This window comes from Sphaerodactylus townsendi, linkage group LG13 (genome assembly GCF_021028975.2).
Source record: "Sphaerodactylus townsendi isolate TG3544 linkage group LG13, MPM_Stown_v2.3, whole genome shotgun sequence".
Lineage (NCBI taxonomy): Eukaryota > Metazoa > Chordata > Lepidosauria > Squamata > Sphaerodactylidae > Sphaerodactylus > Sphaerodactylus townsendi.
In genome coordinates, this window is record NC_059437.1 from 5,952,528 (window position 1) to 5,973,530 (window position 21,003).

Sequence of the window (21,003 nt, forward strand, 5' to 3'; positions counted from 1 at the left end):
ACCTCCTCTGGCAGCATATTCCAAATACCAATCACACGTTGCGTGAAGAAGTGTTTCCTTTTATTAGTCCTAATTCTCCCCCCCAGCATTTTCAATGCACGCCCCCTGGTTCTAGTATTGTGAGAAAAAGAGAAAAATTTCTCTCTGTCAACATTTTCTACCCCACGCATAATTTTATAGACTTCAATCATATCCCCCCTCAGACGTCTCCTCTCCAAACTAAAGAGTCCCAAACGCTGCAGCCTCTCCTCATAAGGAAGGTGCTCCAGTCCCTCAATCATCCTCGTTGCCCTTCTCTGCACTTTTTCTATCTCTTCGATATCCTTGTTGAGATGTGGCGACCAGAACTGGACACAGTACTCCAAGTGTGGTCGCACCACTGCTTTATGTAAGGGTATGACAATTCAACTTTTCTCTAAAGGTGAGGTCAACACAGAGAAAGGTGTCTGAAGCTGAACTTGATTAATTATGCAGGTTCACAGGGGAAAAGGTAACATCTCAAATGCTCTGGTCCTAAAGCTGATAAAATTCAGCCAAGAAGCAAATCAGCAGCGAGCACAGAACTTTTTAGACTGGCAAGATGTCTTATCTACAAAATGCACCCACAAGGAATTTTGATGGCACATTTTGTGCCAACTGAACAGCCCCCAAAGGAAGCCCTATGAACAGCACACCGTGGCGGTCTAACCCAGATTTGATCCTACCACGTGGCAGTCAGGATGTGGTCAGGGCCAGGTGTGATTTTTGAGGAAAACTGACAACTGGTGAACCATCCTGGTATGGGCTAAAGGAGTAGGGCCCAGGAAAGAAACAAATGTCTCCATTTACAGACATGAATCTTCAAGTAGTGCCCCCCCCGCCCCTGGTCCCCAGCTGTGAACCTGCAATTTCAGAGAGAGTGCAGTTTCACCTGGGACAAGTTGAAACCTCAAAAACTGAGTGGCTATATGAAGAAGAAGAAGAAGAAGAAGAAGAAGAAGAAGAAGAAGAAGAAGAAGAAGAAGAAGAAGAAGAAGAAGAAGAAGAAGAAGAAGAAGAAGAAGAAGAAGAAGAAGAAGAAGAAGGAGAAGAGTTTGGATTTATATCCCTCCTTTCTCTCCTGCAGGAGACTCAAAGGGGCTGACAATCTCCTTGCCCTTCCCCCCTCACAACAAACACCCTGTGAGGTAGGTGGGGCTGAGAGAGCTCCGAGAAGCTGTGACTAGCCCAAGGTCACCCAGCTGGCGTGTGTGGGAGGGCACAGGCTAATCTGAATTCCCCAGATAAGCCTCCACAGCTCAGGCGGCAGAGTGGGGAATCAAACCCGGTTCCTCCAGATTAGAAACACGAGCTCTTAACCTCCTACGCCACTGCTGCTCCTCAATACATCATCAGAATAGGGTGGCTTCCTTAGAGGGGTAAACAGTGGCTCCTCCGGCCCCTTTCAGAGGACGAAGGCGCAAGGAGAAGGCTTAAGTCCATTTCCAGTCAGAAAGTCCCTTTCCACATGCCTGGGAAATGAGCTCCCTCCGTGGAACTCCAGGCACACAAATGTCATGCACAACCTTCTGGTGTCCACAGGTCCATTATGTGTACCTGGTGGTGTGTGAATCAGCCCTTACAGCTTCTGCTTATTTGTCCTTGTTCAGGCCTCCAAATGCACATGTTCGGGGCCTCTTAAATGCAGTAAAAATGCCAACAGGGCTTAGATTTACAGCTTCGGTGGAGATGGAGACAGAGAGCATTCCGAATTGGCTGAAGATGGAACGCTGTAGGGTGCAGGCACTCTGCCCAGCAGTTGCATGCAAGGTTAGCGGAGGGGCTGCTGGGCTGTGTGTTTCCTTCCCATATGCTTTGCTTGTAACCAAAACATATATTACAAAGACATCACAAGTTGTCTAAAGGAAACTTAATTCCTTCAGCACTGGAACTTTCCCTGGGGAATATTTCCATTGACTCCACGCGAACGCGTGGCTGCTGACTGGCTAGCAACTGTAGTGTAGGTCGCCACTATCCGTGGGGCCTGCTAGCTCATCGGCATGGTACCGGCTAAAATACTGTTTGTTTCTTCCACTACTTCTCAAGGGATGCTGGTAAGAGACTTTCTCCTTCCTCTACAAACGGTCCCCTACCTGGAAATTCTAAGCAGTGAACAGCCTTAAGAACAAGCCAGCTGGATCAGACCAGAGTCCATCTAGTCCAGCTCTCTGCAACTCGCAGTGGCCCACCAGGTGTCAATTAATTAAACAATTAAACAATTAATTAAACAATTAAACAATTAATTAAACAATTAAACAATTAATTAAACAATTAAAATAATTAATTAAACAATTAAACAATGTCAATTAATTAAATAATTATGAGCATTTGTGCCCATGCTAAAAAAACCACTACTCATAGAAAAGATTGGCCAATTATTTCTGTAAGAGTCACAACTTTGGTTCCTGCCTTCCCCAACCACCATTCCCTGGGGATGGGTAATTCAGTGGCACCTGTCCATAAGATGTCTCGCCACTGCCTATTCCCTTGTTGCACAGTATCATGAAGTTGAAGATGCCTTCATATCCCTGGATTAGCCAAAGCGGCATAAGGTTAACATTTAAGGCGATGGACGCCTGGCAAGTGACACGCTCCTGCAGCAGGAATCACGGATTGTGTGAATGAATCAAGCAAGCTGGATCCACTCGCAAAGCTTTCTCCCACCTCTCCAACTGCCCGTTGTTGTGCGGGGGGCGGGGGCACCGCCTTTGCCCAGGAGCCCCGGGATGCAATTTTGCGCTTGGCCAGAGCCAATGGGCTGAGGGTAGGGTGGGGAACAGCACAGTTGCTTTCTCTGCAAGTCTTTGCTCAGTTTCCACCTCGACTCTGCACCCTCCTGGTTCAAGTGGGCCGTGGGGGGGACGGGGGCGCAGTGGTGGGATTAGCTACCGGTTCCACCGAACTGGTGTGAACCGGCTGAATCCCACCACTGATTTTGGGGTACATCTGTATAACCATTAAAGCCAGAAACCGTTGAAGTACGCAGGGGAAAAATACTTGGATCCTAACACTAACAATTGACTACTTACGATCTGTGCCACTCTGTTTCTTTCTAATTGAAACTCGAAGTAAATCTGACCCTTCCAAGTCTTCTTGAAACCGCTTTGCCTTCACCTCGTGAAACCATTCCCCGGTCACAAATTTCTTCTTCTTTTCATCCTTAAGTGAGTCTCGCAACCTCCTGAAAAGAAATTAAACATAATGCCAGGCTCAGAATTGCAAGGATCTGCTGTGCTCAGTTCCGGAGAGTATTTTATATTTCATGAAGGCAGACAGCTTTACAATAAGTTTAGCTTTAAAAAGGGCTTGGACAGATTTATGGAGGAGAAGTCAATCTATGGCTACCAATCTTGATCCTCCTTGATCTGAGATTGCAAATGCCTGAGCAGACCAGGTGCTCAGGAGCAGCAGCAGCAGCAGAAGGCCATTGCTTTCACATCCTGCACGTGAGCTCCCAAAGGCACCTGGTGGGCCACTGTGAGTAGCAGAGAGCTGGACTAGATGGACTCTGGTCTGATCCAGCAGGCTAGTTCTTATGTTCTTAAGTTAAATTAAGAATCTTTTTTTTCTTATTATAATGCTTTATTTAAATTCCATAAACATATAATAGATATAACATTACACTATTTTTCATTCATATATCTTAACTGAAGAAAAATAAAGAAAGAGAAAAAAGATAGTCAGAAAGAAAAAAAGAGAGAAATCAACATCATGGAAAAGAGAGAGGAAGAGGGAAAAAAAGAAAAAAAGAAAAATAGTGACAATTTGTCAACTCCACCCTTTATTTTTCAAAAAGTCTAATATTTAACATCTTTGTATCTCAGATTCATCGGCTTCCGTCTGTACATACTTTATTGTTTTTCAAATAAAATTATTAAACAAAATGAATGTTTTGGACAGTATATTTTTGTTCTAGATAATTAATCCATTGATCCCACTGGTTTTTTGTATAAATTAAGATTCTTTTTGTTTTGCACTGGAAGAGTGAAAGCAAAGCTCTATGCTTCGATGGATACAACTCTGCTTATTAGTCTCGCTTTGGCCTCTGTGCTTTGTCTGTGGGCCACTGTGAGAAACAAGATGCTGGACTAGATGGACTGTGTGGCGTAGTGGTTAAGAGCAAAAGACTCCAATCTAGAGAACAAGGTTTGATTCCCCGCTCCTCTACATAAACCCTGCTGGGTGACCTTGGGCCAGTCATCGTTCTCTCAGACCTCTCTGAGACCCACCTACTTCACAAGGAGCCGGTGGTGGTGGTGGTGGTGGTGGTGGTGAGATAATTATAAACTGTCCTTCCAGTAGAGAAAGGCAGGGTATAAATCTACTTGTTCGTCTGCGGATTTCGAAGGGTGTAATTCTGCTTAGGATGGAAGCAGCCCTTCCACAATTCGCAGTTGCACAAGAGAGAATTTATTTAACAAAGTTGACTGCTGGGTATAATAACTCTTCTTTTTTCTTCTTGCACTCATGGAACGGGTTGACCCAGAATGTGGATGGGGAATGCCCTTTCGTTTGCACATTTCAAAGAAAGCAATGTAGCACAAAGATGTATCTGTGCTCCAATGAGTACTCAGAGAAACATCAGGTGTAGGCCCATGGCTGGACCAGGGACCCTAAAGAAATCTGGAGAGAACGACTGCAATCTCTCCTTGGCAAATGACAGATCCAAGGGTCAGTATGCAGCCAAGGGTGGTTTTGTTTGTCCTTAGTTATGTCATCATGAAGTCAACTGCATGAGAAGGTAGTGTAGGATCCAGCAGGTTCTCACCAGCTCCCGAGAGTGAGTTACTAATTATTTGTGTGTGCTGAGAGGGGGTTACTAATTGGGTCCGCTTTTCCACCTCCACGCCTTCGCCTCCCCGAGAGGCATCCTGCCTTTGAACGTGAAGGTTCCATATAGCAATTGAGACTAATAATGTAACTCCCTGAACTGGGTTAATCCCTTTCAGATACTGCGATTCATTGATTCTCAGCCTTTCGTACCTTTTATCTCACCAGTCTCTATCAAAGAACCTGTGTGTTTCACCGCTGCTGTGTTCAGATTTGTGAGTTAGGGCATTTTCTATAATGTGATGATGATTTAGAAATGACCTGGTGCAAAAAAAAAATTGGGGGGTCATGGTGGGGTGGCTGCCCATGGGGGGGCATCCAACTCAGGTTTTGCCCAGGGCTCAGGTTTGCCTAGGTATGCCTCTGCCCCCTTTGCTGTGGGGGGGGGGCTGGCGAGAGAACCTGTTACTAAATTTTTTGGATCCCACCACTGGTACTAAGTATCCCATAAGTGAGTACCATAGAGCCCATGATCACTATGCTGGAGATCACTGGCATAAATAATACATAAATAATTGCATGTGGTTACATTCCTGCATTACTATTCTTCTTTCTGTTGGAAGTGGAGGATCTTGCAATAAAACACACCTGAGCTTCAGTGGGGGCAGTCAAGCTAGAAAGTCTAGGGAGGCCATTTCCTGTAACCATCATCTTGTTTGCTCTGAGGCGGTCTCTGTCTACCCAAAATGCTACTCTCAAGGGTTCCTTCCTTCTGGCAACTTCCTTCTCTGCTTACTTCTCTAACTGCCATGAGGATAGGATGTGCTTTCCACCATCTCTCCATCCTTGCTTTGACAGACAGCTAGAGCCTTTTAGAAGAAGAAGAGTTTGGATTTATATCCCCCCTTTCTCTCCTGCAGGAGACTCAAAGGGGCTTACAATCTCCTTGCCCTTCCCCCCTCACAACAAACCCCCTGTGAGGTGGGTGAGGCTGAGAGAGCTCCAAGAAGCTGTGACTAGCCCAAGGTCACCCAGCTGGCGTGTGTGGGAGTGCACAGGCTAATCTGAATTCCCCAGATAAGCCTCCACAGCTCAGGCGGCAGAGCTGGGAATCAAACCCGGTTCCTCCAGATTAGATACATGAGCTCTTAACCTCCTACGCCACTGCTGTACCTTTCCTATCCAATATGGAGTCCCTTCACAATAAAGGACTTCTATTCCATTTCTAAAGAAACTAGTCTTGTATAGACTTTGTTCCACAAGCAGCATCCATCCCCTTTTCACAGCACTACCAAGCTCTGAGTAACGGTTTCTGCTTCTTTGTACCTCCTCCTCTTCATGCGGTCATGTCTTCCCTATTGTGGATACTGTATGCGCCTTGGGGCAGAGAGTTGACAGGCATGGCTTCCTTATGAACCTTTAACAAGGTACAATGTAGACTGATGGAGCCCATGCTTACAAAGAAACCTCATAAGCAATCAAAATGTGAAGTAGGTATCCAGAAATAGTAATAACAATAATAATAATAATAATAAGCCTTTATTTGGCATAACAATAATCATAACACAATAAAAAACCTGAGATAAAAGGTATACAAATACAAAGGTTTAAGATAAAATATAAATTATTGATTGTGCATCACCTCCAGTAAAAATTGTGCAACCAATTCACAAGTTTCATTGTCAGAATAGTCCAGAAGGAAAGGAAGTCTACCTGATTCTCCCATTTCACTAGGTATCCTAGAAAGAATATTGGAATATTTTGATCTTATATTAGCAGATTTAGGGCAGCAAAGCAGTTGATGTGCCAATGTTTCAATTTGTTGTTCACCACAAAGAGCATACCCTTTCGCTCATTTCCAAGTTGTTAAATCTACCACGCAATAAAGGCCGGAGGGGAAAACATTGAAGCGAGCAGAAGTGTGAGGGGCTTCCTTTCTCTGCATTGGATTAGTCAAAAAATAAAAATACAAATAGGGAGCCATCCTGTTTTGATATAGGGGTGTTGAAAGATGTAAGAGTGAACAAGTTTCTTCATAGCAGTTCCCTTAAATAGAATTAATCCATTCGCTTTTCCAACAATTTTTTTTGTGTTTAACAAGTTGTAGGTAATTCTGAACTAGATAAGCCCGAGGAAGCGAGTCGAGAGATATACCAAGTGATTCAATCTTTTTCTTTCGATCAGAGAGAACCATGGATTAGCCTGAGTATCAGACAAAAGTAGGTTGAATCCAGCGAGTGCTCATCATGCGAGAAATGCAATGATAGCTTCAAAATTTAAAAAGCTCTCAACCAAGCCTCTATAAACTCAATGAATTTTGGCCCAGTTCCTACAAGCAGAGGCTGACATCACGGTACACAGTTTGGCAGAGCCACATAATTTTACTGGAAAAAATTTGGATTGGACAGATATTCAAGGAGTCGTCAACTGCTTCTTGGAGCCAGATAGGTACTCCATAAAAGTAACTGGCAAGCTTCTATCTTAGAGTTAAAAGATTTTTAGTGCTGCTGGGACAAAGGGAGTGGCCCTTTCCATAAAAAAGAAGCGTGCAATGGCAGGATAACTGATGGTAGCAGCTGCAATAGCAGCTTTTGTGGGGTAACCAGGGAGAGGTTATAAGAAAATGTAATTCCAAGATATTTGTATTGAGATTGTACAACCTGCTCCACTGGCACTTTATTAATCGCCCAGTTATGTTTTTTTGTATTGTTTGGCAAAGATCAAAATCTTGGTTTTTTGATAATTGATGACTAGTCCGTTATCTGTACAGTACTGCCCACATCTATTCAGCAGTTGACTAAGTTCAACTTTTGAGCGAGATAGAAGGATGGTATCATCAGCATATAGAAGTATTGGAATATGCCTTGAGCCTAATTTAGGGGCATGGTTATTAATTTCCAATAAGGCTGATGGAAGGTCACTCAAAAATAAATTGAAAAGGGTTGGTGCTAACACACAGCCTTGCCTCACACCTTTAAAGGTAGAAATAGAATCAGTCATGAGACCTTCACGTGAGCACTTAACTCTGCAGTTATAGTAATAACTTTGTAAATGAGTATCTTTTGATGGCCTTATTATATTGTTTTAATGCAGGGTTTTTTTGTATTTTTATCTGTATTTTTAAATGTATACATTATCCTAATTTTAATGCCAATATCTGTGAACACTGTTTATTTAATTTTTTGTTCTTGTATTGTTACAGCCTATGGCTGTATATAGAAGAAGAGTTGGATTTACATTCCCCCTTTCTCTCCTGTAAGGAGACTCGAAGGGGCTTACAAACTCCTTTCCCTTCCCCCCTCACAACAAACACCCTGTGAGGTAGGTGGGGCTAAGAGAGAGCTCTGAAGAACTGCGACTAGCCCAAGGTCACCGAGCTGGCATGTGTTAAATTGCACAAGATAATCTAGTTCACCAGATAAGCTTCCACAGCTCAAGTGGCAGAGCGGGGAATCAAACCCGGTTCTCCAGAGTAGAGTGAACCTGCTCTTAACTACTACATGATGCTGGCTCTTTTTTACTTTACCTATAAATTTTTACCTTACCTATAAAGAAATCTCACTTAACCTGGAAGGTTTTTTGAGAAAACTGGCTGCGGAAAATCCGCGCCCTTAGGATCCTGCAGTCAATCCCATATGCAAGTTCATTGGAATTCTGTGATCTGCCCGTCAGAACCTGCAAAGTCTTTGCTACACACACTCAGCTGCCTACCTGATCCGGTCGCCATCTTTTTTCTTGAGCTCTGCATCCCTCTGCAGCACGTGTAAGAGCTTTTCATACTCCTCCTCAGTGAGGAAGCTCAAGTCCAGCATCTTCCTCTTGGTGCTGCAGCAGCTCAGAAGAAGCTACTGTGGTGCAGAGGCCATTGAGTCTTGGACGAAGAACTTGAGGGACATTGCTATGAAGTCAAACTAAGAAGGTTATGAGGAACAGCAGGAGATACTTCACACTAGCATAGATTGGAGAAGGTGTCTCTATATTTCACTTCCAAATATAGCTCTCTTCTTCTATATTAATCTTCTCTCCGGCATGCCCGCGTGAACCAAACATTCCCTTCAGAGGGTGCCCCTTTCATCTGCTCCACGCGCAGGTAAAACAATAAACAGGCCGATTCAAAGTACATGGAAGAGAAGATGGATGGTGGTTGTCTTTAGAGAGGAGTGAGCTGTTGGCCATGAGGTGACCTTCCGCTTCTGCCTTCCTCAGCCAAGAAATCTGCCAGTCTGGTTCAGGTGCTCCTGCAGAAGAGAAAGAATGGAAAAGCTTGCTGAGATGCCTTCTCAGATAAAGACAATATGTGGAGATTGCGTGTGTACATTGGGGATGTTTACTTGGGCATGGGCACATGACTTCAAGCAAGCCACCCTTCTGAGAAACTGGTAGCTCCTTCCGGGCAAGCGAGTTGATATTGCGATATGATCTTAGTTTGTCCATTGGTGGGGTGGGGGGTGGGGGAAGGTGAAGAGAGAGTGTCACAAAATGAATTTTATTTTTTGGTGGAAGGCAGATAAGACTGATAAGCCCCACCCGCAATACAACAGTATCAACCACATATTTGCATAACAAGTTCCACCCAAACACTTACTGATTGGTTCCCCACCCTGGGACATGGACAATATATACCCCAAACATTCCCTTCTCTCTGGACACAGTGTGTAACAGACTTCCCTCTGTGATACACCTCTGAAGATGCCAGCCACAGACGCAGGCGAAACATTAGGAACAAGATCCACCAGACCATGGCCCCACAGCCTGGAAAACCCACCAGAACCAGTGGAATCCGGCCGTGAAAGCCTTTGACAATAGGTTGTTAAATTATTTGAATCCCACCACTGGCTAAAAGCCCCCTCTCCAGTCGCCCCCCAGAAACCATAGCCCCACCAACTACAATCTTTAACATTATTATTATTTTGTTTGTTCAGGATATTTCTATGCTGTCTTTTCTGAGTCTTGTTCAAGACAGCTTGCAGTCAAAATAACATAACCCTATAAAACTACAAACTATTAAAAACAGACCCGGGGACACCAACTATCCACAAACCAAATCTCAGACCAGAAGCAGATCATTAAAAAGCTGGAATGATAAAAGCTGCTAATAAAAATCCGGGGTAAAAAGGAGTGTTTTGTAGTGGCACCTAAAAGCAGGTGCCAAGACAGCCTCCAGAGGGAAGGTGAATACTTCCATTCTACTGGATACCTGCTCAGGACTTCCACAGGTCCATCTGACTTAGCAGCTAAGGAGAACAGAGCTCGTTGTCAACTGTATATTGATGTCACCTCACTCTGAATCCTCAGATCCTCTCTCCCAATGGTTTCATGTAGATGTCAAATAGTATAGGGGACAAAAAGGAACCGATGACCTCATAGCAGTGATGGCGAACCTTTTTGAGACCGAGTGCCCAAACTGCAACCCAAAACTCACTTATTTATTGCAAAGTGCCAACAGAGCAATTTAACCTGAATACTGAAGTTTTAGTTTAGCAAAATGATTGGCTCAGAGGTGTGCATTACTCAGGAGTAAGCTTGGTGGTAGTCGGTGGCTTTGCTTTGAAGCAACCGTGCAACTATTCAAACAGGTGAATCACGACCCTAGCAGAATTTACTCAGGATCACGCTTTAGTTCTTCGCATGAAAATCAGTGGGGCTTAAGAGTGCTTAACAGGGTTACCTACACTGCTTCCCCAAAACTAGGTCTTAGGTTTAATGCTAATAATCGAGCCCAGCGTCCCAGGCCAGCCTACATGTGTGTGTGTGTGTGTGTGGGGGGGGGCATGACTCTGCACGTGCCCACAGAGAGGGCTCTGAATGCCACCTCTGGCACCCGTGCCATAGGTTCGCCACCACTGCCCCATAGCATAAATGTCACAGGTCTGAGCAGCAGCCCCTCAGCTTTATCTTCTGGAATCTGGTCAATCAGATAAGAATGGAACCACTGAAGCAAGATTAACAAGATTTTCAGGGAATATGAAAAGACCTTTGACTCTCAAAAGCTTACATCCTGGAAATCTCTTTAGTCTCTAAGGGCCAAAAGGTAAAAGTAGTCCCCTGCGGAAGCACCGGGTCAAGGGGGTGATGTGACATCACAATGTTTACTAGGCAGACTGTGTTGACAGGATGGTTTGCTGTTGCCTTTCCCAGTCACCAACACTCTACTGCAGCCAGCTCGGTACTCATTTTATCAACCTCAGAAGGATGGAAGGCTGAGTCCACCTTGAACAGGCTACCTGAAAACAACTTCTGTTGGGCACAAACACACTCATGTCATGGGCAGAGGTTTGACTGCTTACCACTCTGCCCCGTGGTGCTACTGCATTCAAATCTTGCTCTTCTACTGTAGACAAAATTCATATCCACCTGAAAGAAATAACTCTTTAAAAATCAGGTGGTGGTGAAGCCTGTACCTTGAATAGTAGATGGCTGAGAATCCTGTATAAGAGTAAAATCTCGTTTATGTATATATCCAGATCTATGGCTTGGACAGATCTATGGCTACCAATCTTGATCCTCCTTGATCTGAGATTGCAAATGCCTTAGCAGACCAGGTGCTCAGGAGCAACAACAGCTGAAGGCCATTGCTTTCACATCCTGCACGTGAGCTCCCAAAGGCACCTGGTGGGCCACTGCGAGTAGCAGAGTGCTGGACTAGATGGACTCTGGTCTGAACCAGCAGGCTCTGTCTTATGTTCTTACGGCCATTGCTTTCACCTCCTGCACGTGAGCTCCCAATGGCACCTGGTGGGCCACTGCGAGTAGCAGAGTGCTGGACTAGATGGACTCTAGTCTGATCCAGCAGGCTCTGTCTTATGTTCTTAAGGCCATTGCTTTCACATCCTGCACGTGAGCTCCCAAAGGCACCTGGTGGGCCACTGCGAGTAGCAGAGTGCTGGACTACTCTGGTCTGAACCAGCAGGCTCTGTCTTATGTTCTTACGGCCATTGCTTTCACCTCCTGCACGTGAGCTCCCAATGGCACCTGGTGGGCCACTGCGAGTAGCAGAGTGCTGGACTAGATGGACTCTGGTCTGATCCAGCAGGCTCTCTCTTATGTTCTTAAGGCCAATGCTTTCACCTCCTGCCTGTGACCTCCCAAAGGCACCTGGTGGGCCACTGCGAGTAGCAGAGTGCTGGACTAGATGGACTCTGGTCTGATCCAGCAGGCTAGTTCTTATGTTCTTAAATGTGTATATATGTATATGTGTGTGTATATATATATAACAATTAAGTGTTGTGTGTATATATATATAACACTTATATATGTATGTATGTATGTATGTATGTATGTATGTGTGTGTGTATGTGTGTGTGTATATATATAATACTTTCACACTAATATATTTCACACAAATATATATATATTCTTGACACTATATATATTATATATATCCACTTATCAGAAACTATAATTAGTTATTTTATCCAAGGAGCGTTATATTTCTTTCCTGCAGTATTGCTGGGGGAACATGCTAAAGCCATATGGACTAGGAGTCAATTTGATCCAGAGAAAAGGGGTATTTGTGTTTTTCTGCAATAATTTTGCAATAGTATCTCCCTTCTGCCTTGGCTGAGTCTAAAGCGTCGCACCTCGCCAACGAAAAACCTAGTCTAAACTTGTGGATTTCTAACCAGCGGAAACAGTCTCTCAAGGAAAGAATACCATTAAAACAGCATGTGAAAGGAGAGAGGAGAAATTTACGATTTGCTTCCTTAAACGCTCAAGCCCAATCCTCTTTCAAGATCTCGTTTTGAAATTGTTAACAACTTGCATTCCAAAATTCCTCACAGCTTTCAGTCGCTCTATTGGAAGCGAAAAACTTTTGTCTAACCTGCTACTCCAGGTGAACACAGAGAGATCTGAAACTAACAAACGAGACAAACCTTAAACTTGCTGAAGGCCGGACTTGTGGGAAACCGTCTGTGTAAATGTGTGCCGATTGTTTGCAGCTTGGCTAAACTCAGGCAGTCAGAAGTAAACAGCATCTGCGACAGCCGGCCGGCCCTGGTTGTGTGCTTATCGGGAGCTGGGGCGCAATGATGACGCTTCTGTTTGACCTGAGCATTTCCGTGGCGGTGTTTGTTCTACTCGCTTTTACACCTTATATGGCCTCAGGAAAAGAAAGCCCATAACACTTTTTATTGCCATCTCCTGCTTTGCCTTGCCATTGGCTGAGAAGAATTCAGAGGATAAGATCGGCTAGCAAACAGCAGAGTGCTGCCATAAAGGCTGTGGTGTGGAACAGGTCTTTGCTCCTGCTCTGTTTCAAATTACAAATGCCAGCGATTACATTTTATATCTTTCTGCAGAGAGGTAGCATGGCGCAGTGGTTAAGAGGAGTGGTTTCTAATCTGAAGAACCCCTCACTCTTCCACTTGACACATGGACTCTTATCTGGTGAACAGGATTTGTTTCCTTGCTCCTTCACACGAAGCCTGCTGGGTGACCTTGGGCTAGTCACAGTTCTCTCAGAACTCTCTTAGTCCCACCAACCTCACATCAACACATAAAACCTTGGCACACAGGGTATGATTGTAATTTCCATTCAGTCAACAAGTGTGAAATGTCACACAGAAAGATGAAAAGACACAGGCATTCAGATGCATACTCCAAATTACGTTTTGTGGCCAACCAGCTGAAAACATTTCTAAAGATGTTATGTTTACTGATTTTCTTTTATGTGTAATGTTCACCTATTGATATCTATCTATATATAAATCTAAACGTGTGTTTGTCCCTGATGGTCTCCCTCAGAAGCTGCTGGACGGATCGCCCCCAAATTTTCACATGATGTTCCTCCCTGTTCTTGGGCAGGTGTCGGGACCTTCAAATTGCGAGAAGTCCATTACACTGAGAGCCAGGTAGAAGCATCCTTTTCCTGAATACTTTTCTCAGGCCATGAAGCTGGCTGTGTTTAACTGGCACCCTTAGAATGTTCACGCAGATGTTCAGAGATGAGCAGTGAAAACAGTAAATAGGTAATACTGGTAAGTAATACGAGTGGAAGTGAAACACATACACACTTTGCCGTGTGAGACGTCAGGTGGGGTTCCCCCCTTACATGCAGGTACCTTTCACTCTCTGTGCTTCACCCACTGCTACCACACAACACACCTACTGTCATACACATTCAGCGGAGGGAGAGGGAAGGGACGGAGGGGGAGGCATGCAAGGGAAGAGAAGTGAGGGAGGGGACAGAGAGTGAGGATGGCATGCAAGGGAGGGGAGGGAGGGGCCACAGAATCTGGATATGACCCACTCACTCTAGCAAAGGGAAAGGGGAGGTAGGTAGGGGGAGGGGTGCCATGCAAGGGAAGAGAAGTGGGGGAGGATGTGGTCCCACACATCAATGATATTGCGCAGTTTCAGCCTGCACGCTTCCATGAGCACGTATTGCTGGCCTCTGCAATTGATTTGCTGCTACTGTTCCTTTCCCATTTCACCACAATAAGCCACGGCAATGTGTGGCCGGGCCCTGCTAGTGTTATATAATATTGATAATATTGACGTTCTTGCTATTTTGTAGTGCTATGATATTGTTGCTCTGTGACCTGACGATTACTATTGATGCCTGCTGTTTACATCAATGCTGTTTGCCACCCTGAGTCCTATGGGGGTAGGGTGGGATATAAGTTGAATAATCAATCAATCAATCAATCAATCAATCAATCAATCAATCAATCAATCAATCAATCAATCAATCAATAAGATAGGAGTGGAAGGACAGTGAAACAGAATGCTACAGGATAATTAGAGAAACAGCAATGGACTGGAACCCCGGGAATTTGTTCATCCCTCGTATAAATACAAAATTGAGAGATAGTGTGGTGCACTGGTTAAAATGCCCAACTAGGATCTGGGAAACTCAGGTTTGAATTTCCACACTGCCATGGGAACTGCTGGGTGACTTCACGCTAGGTAGTCACACACTTTCAGTTTCGACCCTGGCTAGTGTTTGGACGGGAGATCCCCAAGGGATACCAAGGGTTTGACATGGAGGCAAAGGATGGCAAACCACCTCTGGGGCATTTCCTTGGAGGACCTGTTAACGTTAACAGAGCAGGAGGTCTATGGGGCTGTCAAGAAGAGACTTTTTGATAGAGAGTTTCAACAGATGCTAGAGGAAGCTAATAAAACCTGTTCCCCGATCTCTCTGGGAATACCTGTGGATAGATTAATTGTAGTCCGGTACCTTTATCTCCTGGTTGAGGCCCAGTGGCATAGAGCAATCACCTTAGCTAGGTGTAATGCCCTGCCTTCCTCCTTTAGCCTTGGACGCCACCTTGGAATCCCACATAAAGAAAGGAAATGCCCGCGTGGCAAGGGTTCTGTGGAAACAGGATCTCATATGCTGTTGGATTGTCCTTTTTATGAGATAGGTAGGAAGAAGCACATAATCCCCTTCCTGCATGGACGTGACGGCATTACAGATAAACAGAAGGCTATATATCTTTTAAACAGCCACAACGACGAGCTGTTGGAAGCGGTGACTAAAAATTTTAAATGGTGTCATTTTAACTCGTCAGAAGTTGTAAAGGCTGTTATTATCTTGCAATGTTAATGTTAAACTACTGATATGCCATTAAAGGTATTCGAAATCGAAACCACCTCTGAAACTCTCTTGCCTTAGACAAACCAAGAGCTTGCCGTAAGTCATCTGTGACTTGATGGCAAAATCTCAGAAGCTAAGCAGGGTCAGTAGTTGGATGGGAGACCCTGAGGAAGACTGCAGAGGGAGGCCACAGAAAGTCACCTCAGCTTCTCACTTGCCTTGAAATGTCCTTGCTGGGGTTGCCGTAGTTGGCTGTGACTGGATGCAGGGGCAAAAACCCCTAGGGACGGGCAGGATCGGCAGGCTTCATCCTCTGTGTTCACCCATCGTGTGAGTAGAGGGACAGGATGAAGTCAGTGTGGTTTTCCACAATGTTAGCTGTTCGGTTTCTGTCACACAAACACGATGTCGTTCTTTTAAAGTTGCCTGTGCTATTGTTCTGATCCAGTTCCCACTGATTGTTGTTTGCTGGGTTGCTGTGCCAGCAGTCACAAAGTTCATTTAAAACAAATTATCAGTGAAACAGTGATAAACAATGATACTGATAACCGTGCAAATGCAAATGCAGGCAAAATATCAATGTGCATAGATAGCATTGCAGTAATGTACTGAACATTTGGAACATGAGATAGAAACACAGAACTGGAAGGCATCACAAGGGAAATCTAGTCCAGCCTCCCACACAACACAGGAATTCCCCCCCCCCCAATACACACACACACACTCCCCCAATGAGCCATGGTCTGTGCCCAGGTGAAGGCAAAAACCCCTCCCGGATCCCTGGCCAATCTGGCCTGGAAGAAAATTGTTTCCTGATGTTAGGTCTTCGAACAGCCTGCTATATGTAACCTGTGCATTCTTTCATTGATTTTTGTTTTATGGCTTCACATGCTTTGCAGACAACTAGGCTTCCCCCTGGTACCTTGGCCCCATGAAAAGAGAATTACATCCGTTATCTCGTGGGGCAGGAAGCCAGGTGGCTCTCTCCTACTATCTGAAGTATTGATCAGTAGCGTTTATTGAAAAGGTATTGAAGCACCACACTTGGCAAAGCCGGTTCTGATGAAACTGGCAGTCACAGTCCCCTTTATTCTCCTCTGAAAGCCCCCCCTTCCGTTTTCCCAAGAATCTGCGAAAAACAGTCTTTGGAGCTGAGGTGCCCCAAGGTTGGTGGCAGATAGTAGGAGAGAGCCACCTGGCTTCCTGCCCCACGAGATAATGGATGTAATTATTTTCTCATGGGACCAAGGTACCAGGGGAAGCCTAGTTGTCTACAAAGCATGTGAAGCCATAAAACAAAGATCAAGGAAAGAATGCACAGATCATACAAAAAAGGAAAGAAAGGTTACATATAGCAGGCTGGTTACATATATCTCTGTAGCAGCATTGATTTGTTTATCTTAAGCAGTTCCATAGAATTGGGAATGCATGTCAATCACATAGATAACATCCCCCTGACACCTGACCCTGAAGGGTCATTGGAATTACCTTGAGCATGTAAGAAAGGGGCCACAAGAACTGATTCCCTACCCATCCCTTCCTGCCCTCTGTCTCCTGATCTTCCTAAGCTCTGGATAACAGCACTACAGCAACCAAGCAACCCAGCGAGTGCACAGCTACAAACGAGCTTGTAAGTAATTTGTGACATTCACCAAGCATTTACATTTCACAACCATTGCGCTCAGTCATTGTCGAATTCATTAGCAGCAAGAGTCACGGCATGCCTACACTGCAGAGTGACTAAGATGCAGAACGCGAGGTAGGAGTGCGCAGGTGACAGTACGGAATCATGCAGAGGAGCAGGTTTGATTGCCAATAGCTGTGGTCCTTAGAGGCATCAAGGCCAAAGAACTACCATTCCCATGGTTCTCTGCAGAACACACTTGCCCAAAAACCTGGCTGAATCACTTATATCAGTGACTGCCCGCAATCAGAATAATTTAATCATTAATTGGGGAATCCCTGGGGTCTGCTTTAAAAATAATTCATTGCCCAAGACATTGAGGATGTAGTTAAAGGTAGTTGCAGAGAACAGTATGCCAATGCAGCAGTGCCATTGGGTTGTAAGAAATTTGCACACATGCAAAAACCAACCACACAGGTATACTATGCTCAGGTATACTATACGCAGGTATACTAGGAGCAGCAGTGGCGTAGGAGGTTAAGAGCTCGTGTATCTAATCTGGAGGAACCGGGTTTGATTCCCAGCTCTGCCGCCTGAGCTGTGGAGGTTTATCAGGGGAATTCAGATTAGCCTTTACACTCCCACACGCCAGCTGGATGACCTTGGGCTAGTCACAGCTTCTCGGAGCTCTCTCAGCCCCACCCACCTCACAGGGTGTTTGTTGTGAGCGGGGAAGGGCAAGGAGATTGTCAGCCCCTTTGAGTCTCCTGCAGGAGAGAAAGGGGGGATATTAATCCAAACTCTTCTTCTTCTTCTTCTTCAAGAAGAAGTCAACCACTAAACTTCTGAGAGTGGTTCAGCAAGATCTCGATGCCGTAATTGATAAATGGGAGGCATCTCAAGGGCCATCTAGTCCAACCCCCTGCACAACACAGGAAATTTACGACTACCTTACGCACCCCACACACACACTCCTGCACAATCGTGAGTGGCGATCAGAACACCAATCACAAGTTGAAGGCATTTGAATATCTTTACTTGCAGCGGGACAGAATATAAGAAAACGCACATTTACAGACATTTGCAGAGCTTAACCATGGGTGTGGGAGGGAAGTGACCACCTCCCCCGGGAAGGTTTTGGAAATCCTTCCTGGAATTTCCTTTTTTGAAGGTAATGCGGTTGTCCCTTTAGTTCAATGGTTCCCAAACTAATTTGGCCATCACTGCCCCCTTTCCAGAAAAAATATTACTTAGCGCCCCCTGGAAATTAATTTTTTTAAATTTTAATAGCAATTAAACAGAAAGATATATGTATTAATGTTTCTACCTGTGGCCATCACCGCCCCCCTGGATCGCTGCAGCACCCACCAGGGGGCGGTGGCACCCACTTTGGGAATCACTGCTTTAGTTGCTTTTCAATATAAAATAATCACCTTTTTAACTAGAAAAATTCAATGCTACCCATTTCTATTCATGTCAGGTTCAGGATGTCCTGCGCTGATTCCACACGCCCCTTTCCCACGGCTACTTAAACTAAAATGCATTGAAAGTGGATGGAAAGTGCATTATTCAGCAGGTGTAGAAACACCCCTTGCCTCAAGGTTGCCAACCTACAGGTGGGGCCTGGAGATCTCCTGGGACTACAGTTGGCCTTCAGACGACAAGGGTGGGTTTCCCTGGAGATAATGGCTGCTTTGGAGTGTGGACACTGAGGTCCTTCCCTTCCCCAAACCCTTTCCCAGGCTTTACCCGCAATCTGTAGGAATTTCCGACATGGGACCTGGGAACCTTACATCCTGATCCTAAGTCTGGGGCTAATGAATGAGCAGCCTTCAGGTGTCAGGAAAGCCTCTCTCCCAATTTCCAATATGTCTACCCTGTTCAAAGGAGAGCCATAATGCTCGCCAGGTTTAATGTTATGCCTTCTGCCTTGTTACATGGCAGATTTAATAAGCAAGAAAAGGCTAAAAGGTTGTGCACGTGTAACGATGGCTCAGTTGAATCTCTGGCCCACCAATTACTACACTGTCTCAGATTCAGGGAAATCAGATCCAAGTATGTGAATCTCACTCCTTTACATTTACCCCATCTCCCCGATTTAATTAGATTGCACTACTTGTTGGACAACCCTGATCCTTCTCTCTGTATGATAGTGGCAGACTTTCTCCTGGAAATTACTAAACGCCAGTAGATTTCCTTTGACCGGTATTGTATATGCTTTTTAATCCGTTTTTTATTATTGTTGTACTGTTGTCTATGCCAATAAAGGCTTGCTTCTTCTCAATATGTCTACAGTTCCTAGGATTTTTCCAACTTTAGGATTGGGCTGGAAAAAATGGTGGGAAAAACATATCATAGGTGAGGAGATGGAGCTTGAGCAGAGAGCCTATCAAGTTCTTCCTTACCTGCTACAGGGGGCAAAAGAAAACAAGGGCCCGTGAGGGGAAAGTTGCCAACCTCAGGTGGTGGCAGGAGATCTTCCAGAATTACAACTGGTCTCCAGGCATCAGAGATCTGGACCAAATGGCTGCTTTGGAGGACGGACTCTATGGTATTATAACCTTCCAATGCTCCTCCCTTCCCCAAACCCCACCCTCCTCAGGCTGTACCCCCAAAATCTGTATGTATTTCCCAAACCAGAGCTGGCTACACTAGGAGGGAGAGATCCCAAGAAGGGACATCTCCTGTGTGCAAGGTGACCACATGGTCACCTTTGTGAACCGACGGGAAGTGTCGGCGACGTGTACAAGAGTCGCAGGAGCGCGATTGCCTTTCTTGCTTCAGCCAAGCTCGCTCTGTCACATGGAGCGAAACGGGCAAGCCCCAGGAAGGTCGTACGTCCTGCGCAGCCGTAGAGTTGCGGGAGGCTGCCGCACTGCCTTGCGCCCCAGAAGGCAGTGCGGCAGCCTCCCAAAAATGGGACAATTTAAATAACCCTCGGGGCGCGGGACAAATTGTTTGAAGGCGGGACTGTCCCGCCAAAAGCGGGATGTCTAGTCAGCCTGCCTGTGTGGCACAACTCCTTTCTTGGTCCATCCCTCTCTGCAAAATTTCCATCTATGGAAATGACAATTTGCACCTTCTTCTTCTGGTTGGATTTATCTACTGCAAATGAAGGCCATTGAGTTCTTGAGGTCAGAGTGCTGGACTAGGACTGAGGAGTCCCAAGTTCATATTCCCCCTTGAAGTTCCCTGGGTTAGTGTGGAAAAGTCTTTCTTCCTGGGCCCAGCACACCTTGCAGGGCAGCTGGCTGGATAACAGGCAAAAAGGGCAACAAAGGGCGTTTCCCCACTTGCCACGACCCCCGTATGCCCCGCGCTGCTCTTAGCACGCGTCATTTCTGGCATGCGCCCAGGCTTCCCCACGACCCTGCACTCTGTGCGGGGTCATCAAAAGGCACTGTTTGGAAGAGTGCCAGGAATGACGCGTGCTGAGGGGGCGCGACAGCAGCAGCGTCGGGGCGGCTGTGTTGTCGCCGCCCCTGTAGTGGGGAGTGCCGGGGGACCCCACGCTACTTGCCTACAGTAGCGCGGGGCAGAAGGTAAGTGGGGAAAGGCCCAAATATACAAGGATATCCAGCAGGCATACATTTCACACATCCCAAACGCCAGCTCCGTGTCTCGGTTTTGGAGAACCCAGCTACGCCCCGCTGGTTTTCCCGAATCTTGTTCCAGTAGAGTTAATAAATAACTGTTTCACAAGAAGAATATATTTTTCGTTTTAAAAGCCGTCTTAAGAGACGTTAGGCTCCTGCCGGCAGCTACACAGCTTTCTACTTTTCCTGTGTCCTTGTGTGACGTGGCTCTCTGGCCTGGCACAGGTGTATGCAGTACAAATCATAAAACAATCGAATTGTTTGCAAACTCGGTACAATCTATTCTGCACCCAGGCTACTTGCTGTTCCATACAGGCAAGGCTGGCCAAAAATTGGCAGGTGCACAGTTCCGGAAAACTTTCAAGACTTCCCAATGGAAGGATCAAGCTCAGCCGAGGCTTTTTAAAAACGACTTTGTCATTGAACCATTTCAAAGCAAATAATGAAAAAGG

At 45.4% G+C, this 21,003-nt stretch overlaps 1 protein-coding gene across 1 annotated transcript in view; it reads right to left on the bottom strand.

The window, feature by feature from the left end:
* The window catches only part of LOC125442931 (synaptotagmin-like protein 2), a 78,091-nt gene that overhangs the window by 51,095 nt on the left and 5,993 nt on the right, over nt 1–21,003 (bottom strand). Inside the window, exons 2-3 of the mRNA XM_048514721.1 lie at nt 8,500–9,026; nt 3,048–3,199 (exon numbers count right to left, since the gene is read on the bottom strand). Of these exons, the coding sequence (XP_048370678.1) occupies nt 3,048–3,199; nt 8,500–8,600 (253 nt within the window). The 5' untranslated portion in view covers nt 8,601–9,026. The remainder of the gene's footprint in view (nt 1–3,047; nt 3,200–8,499; nt 9,027–21,003) is intronic.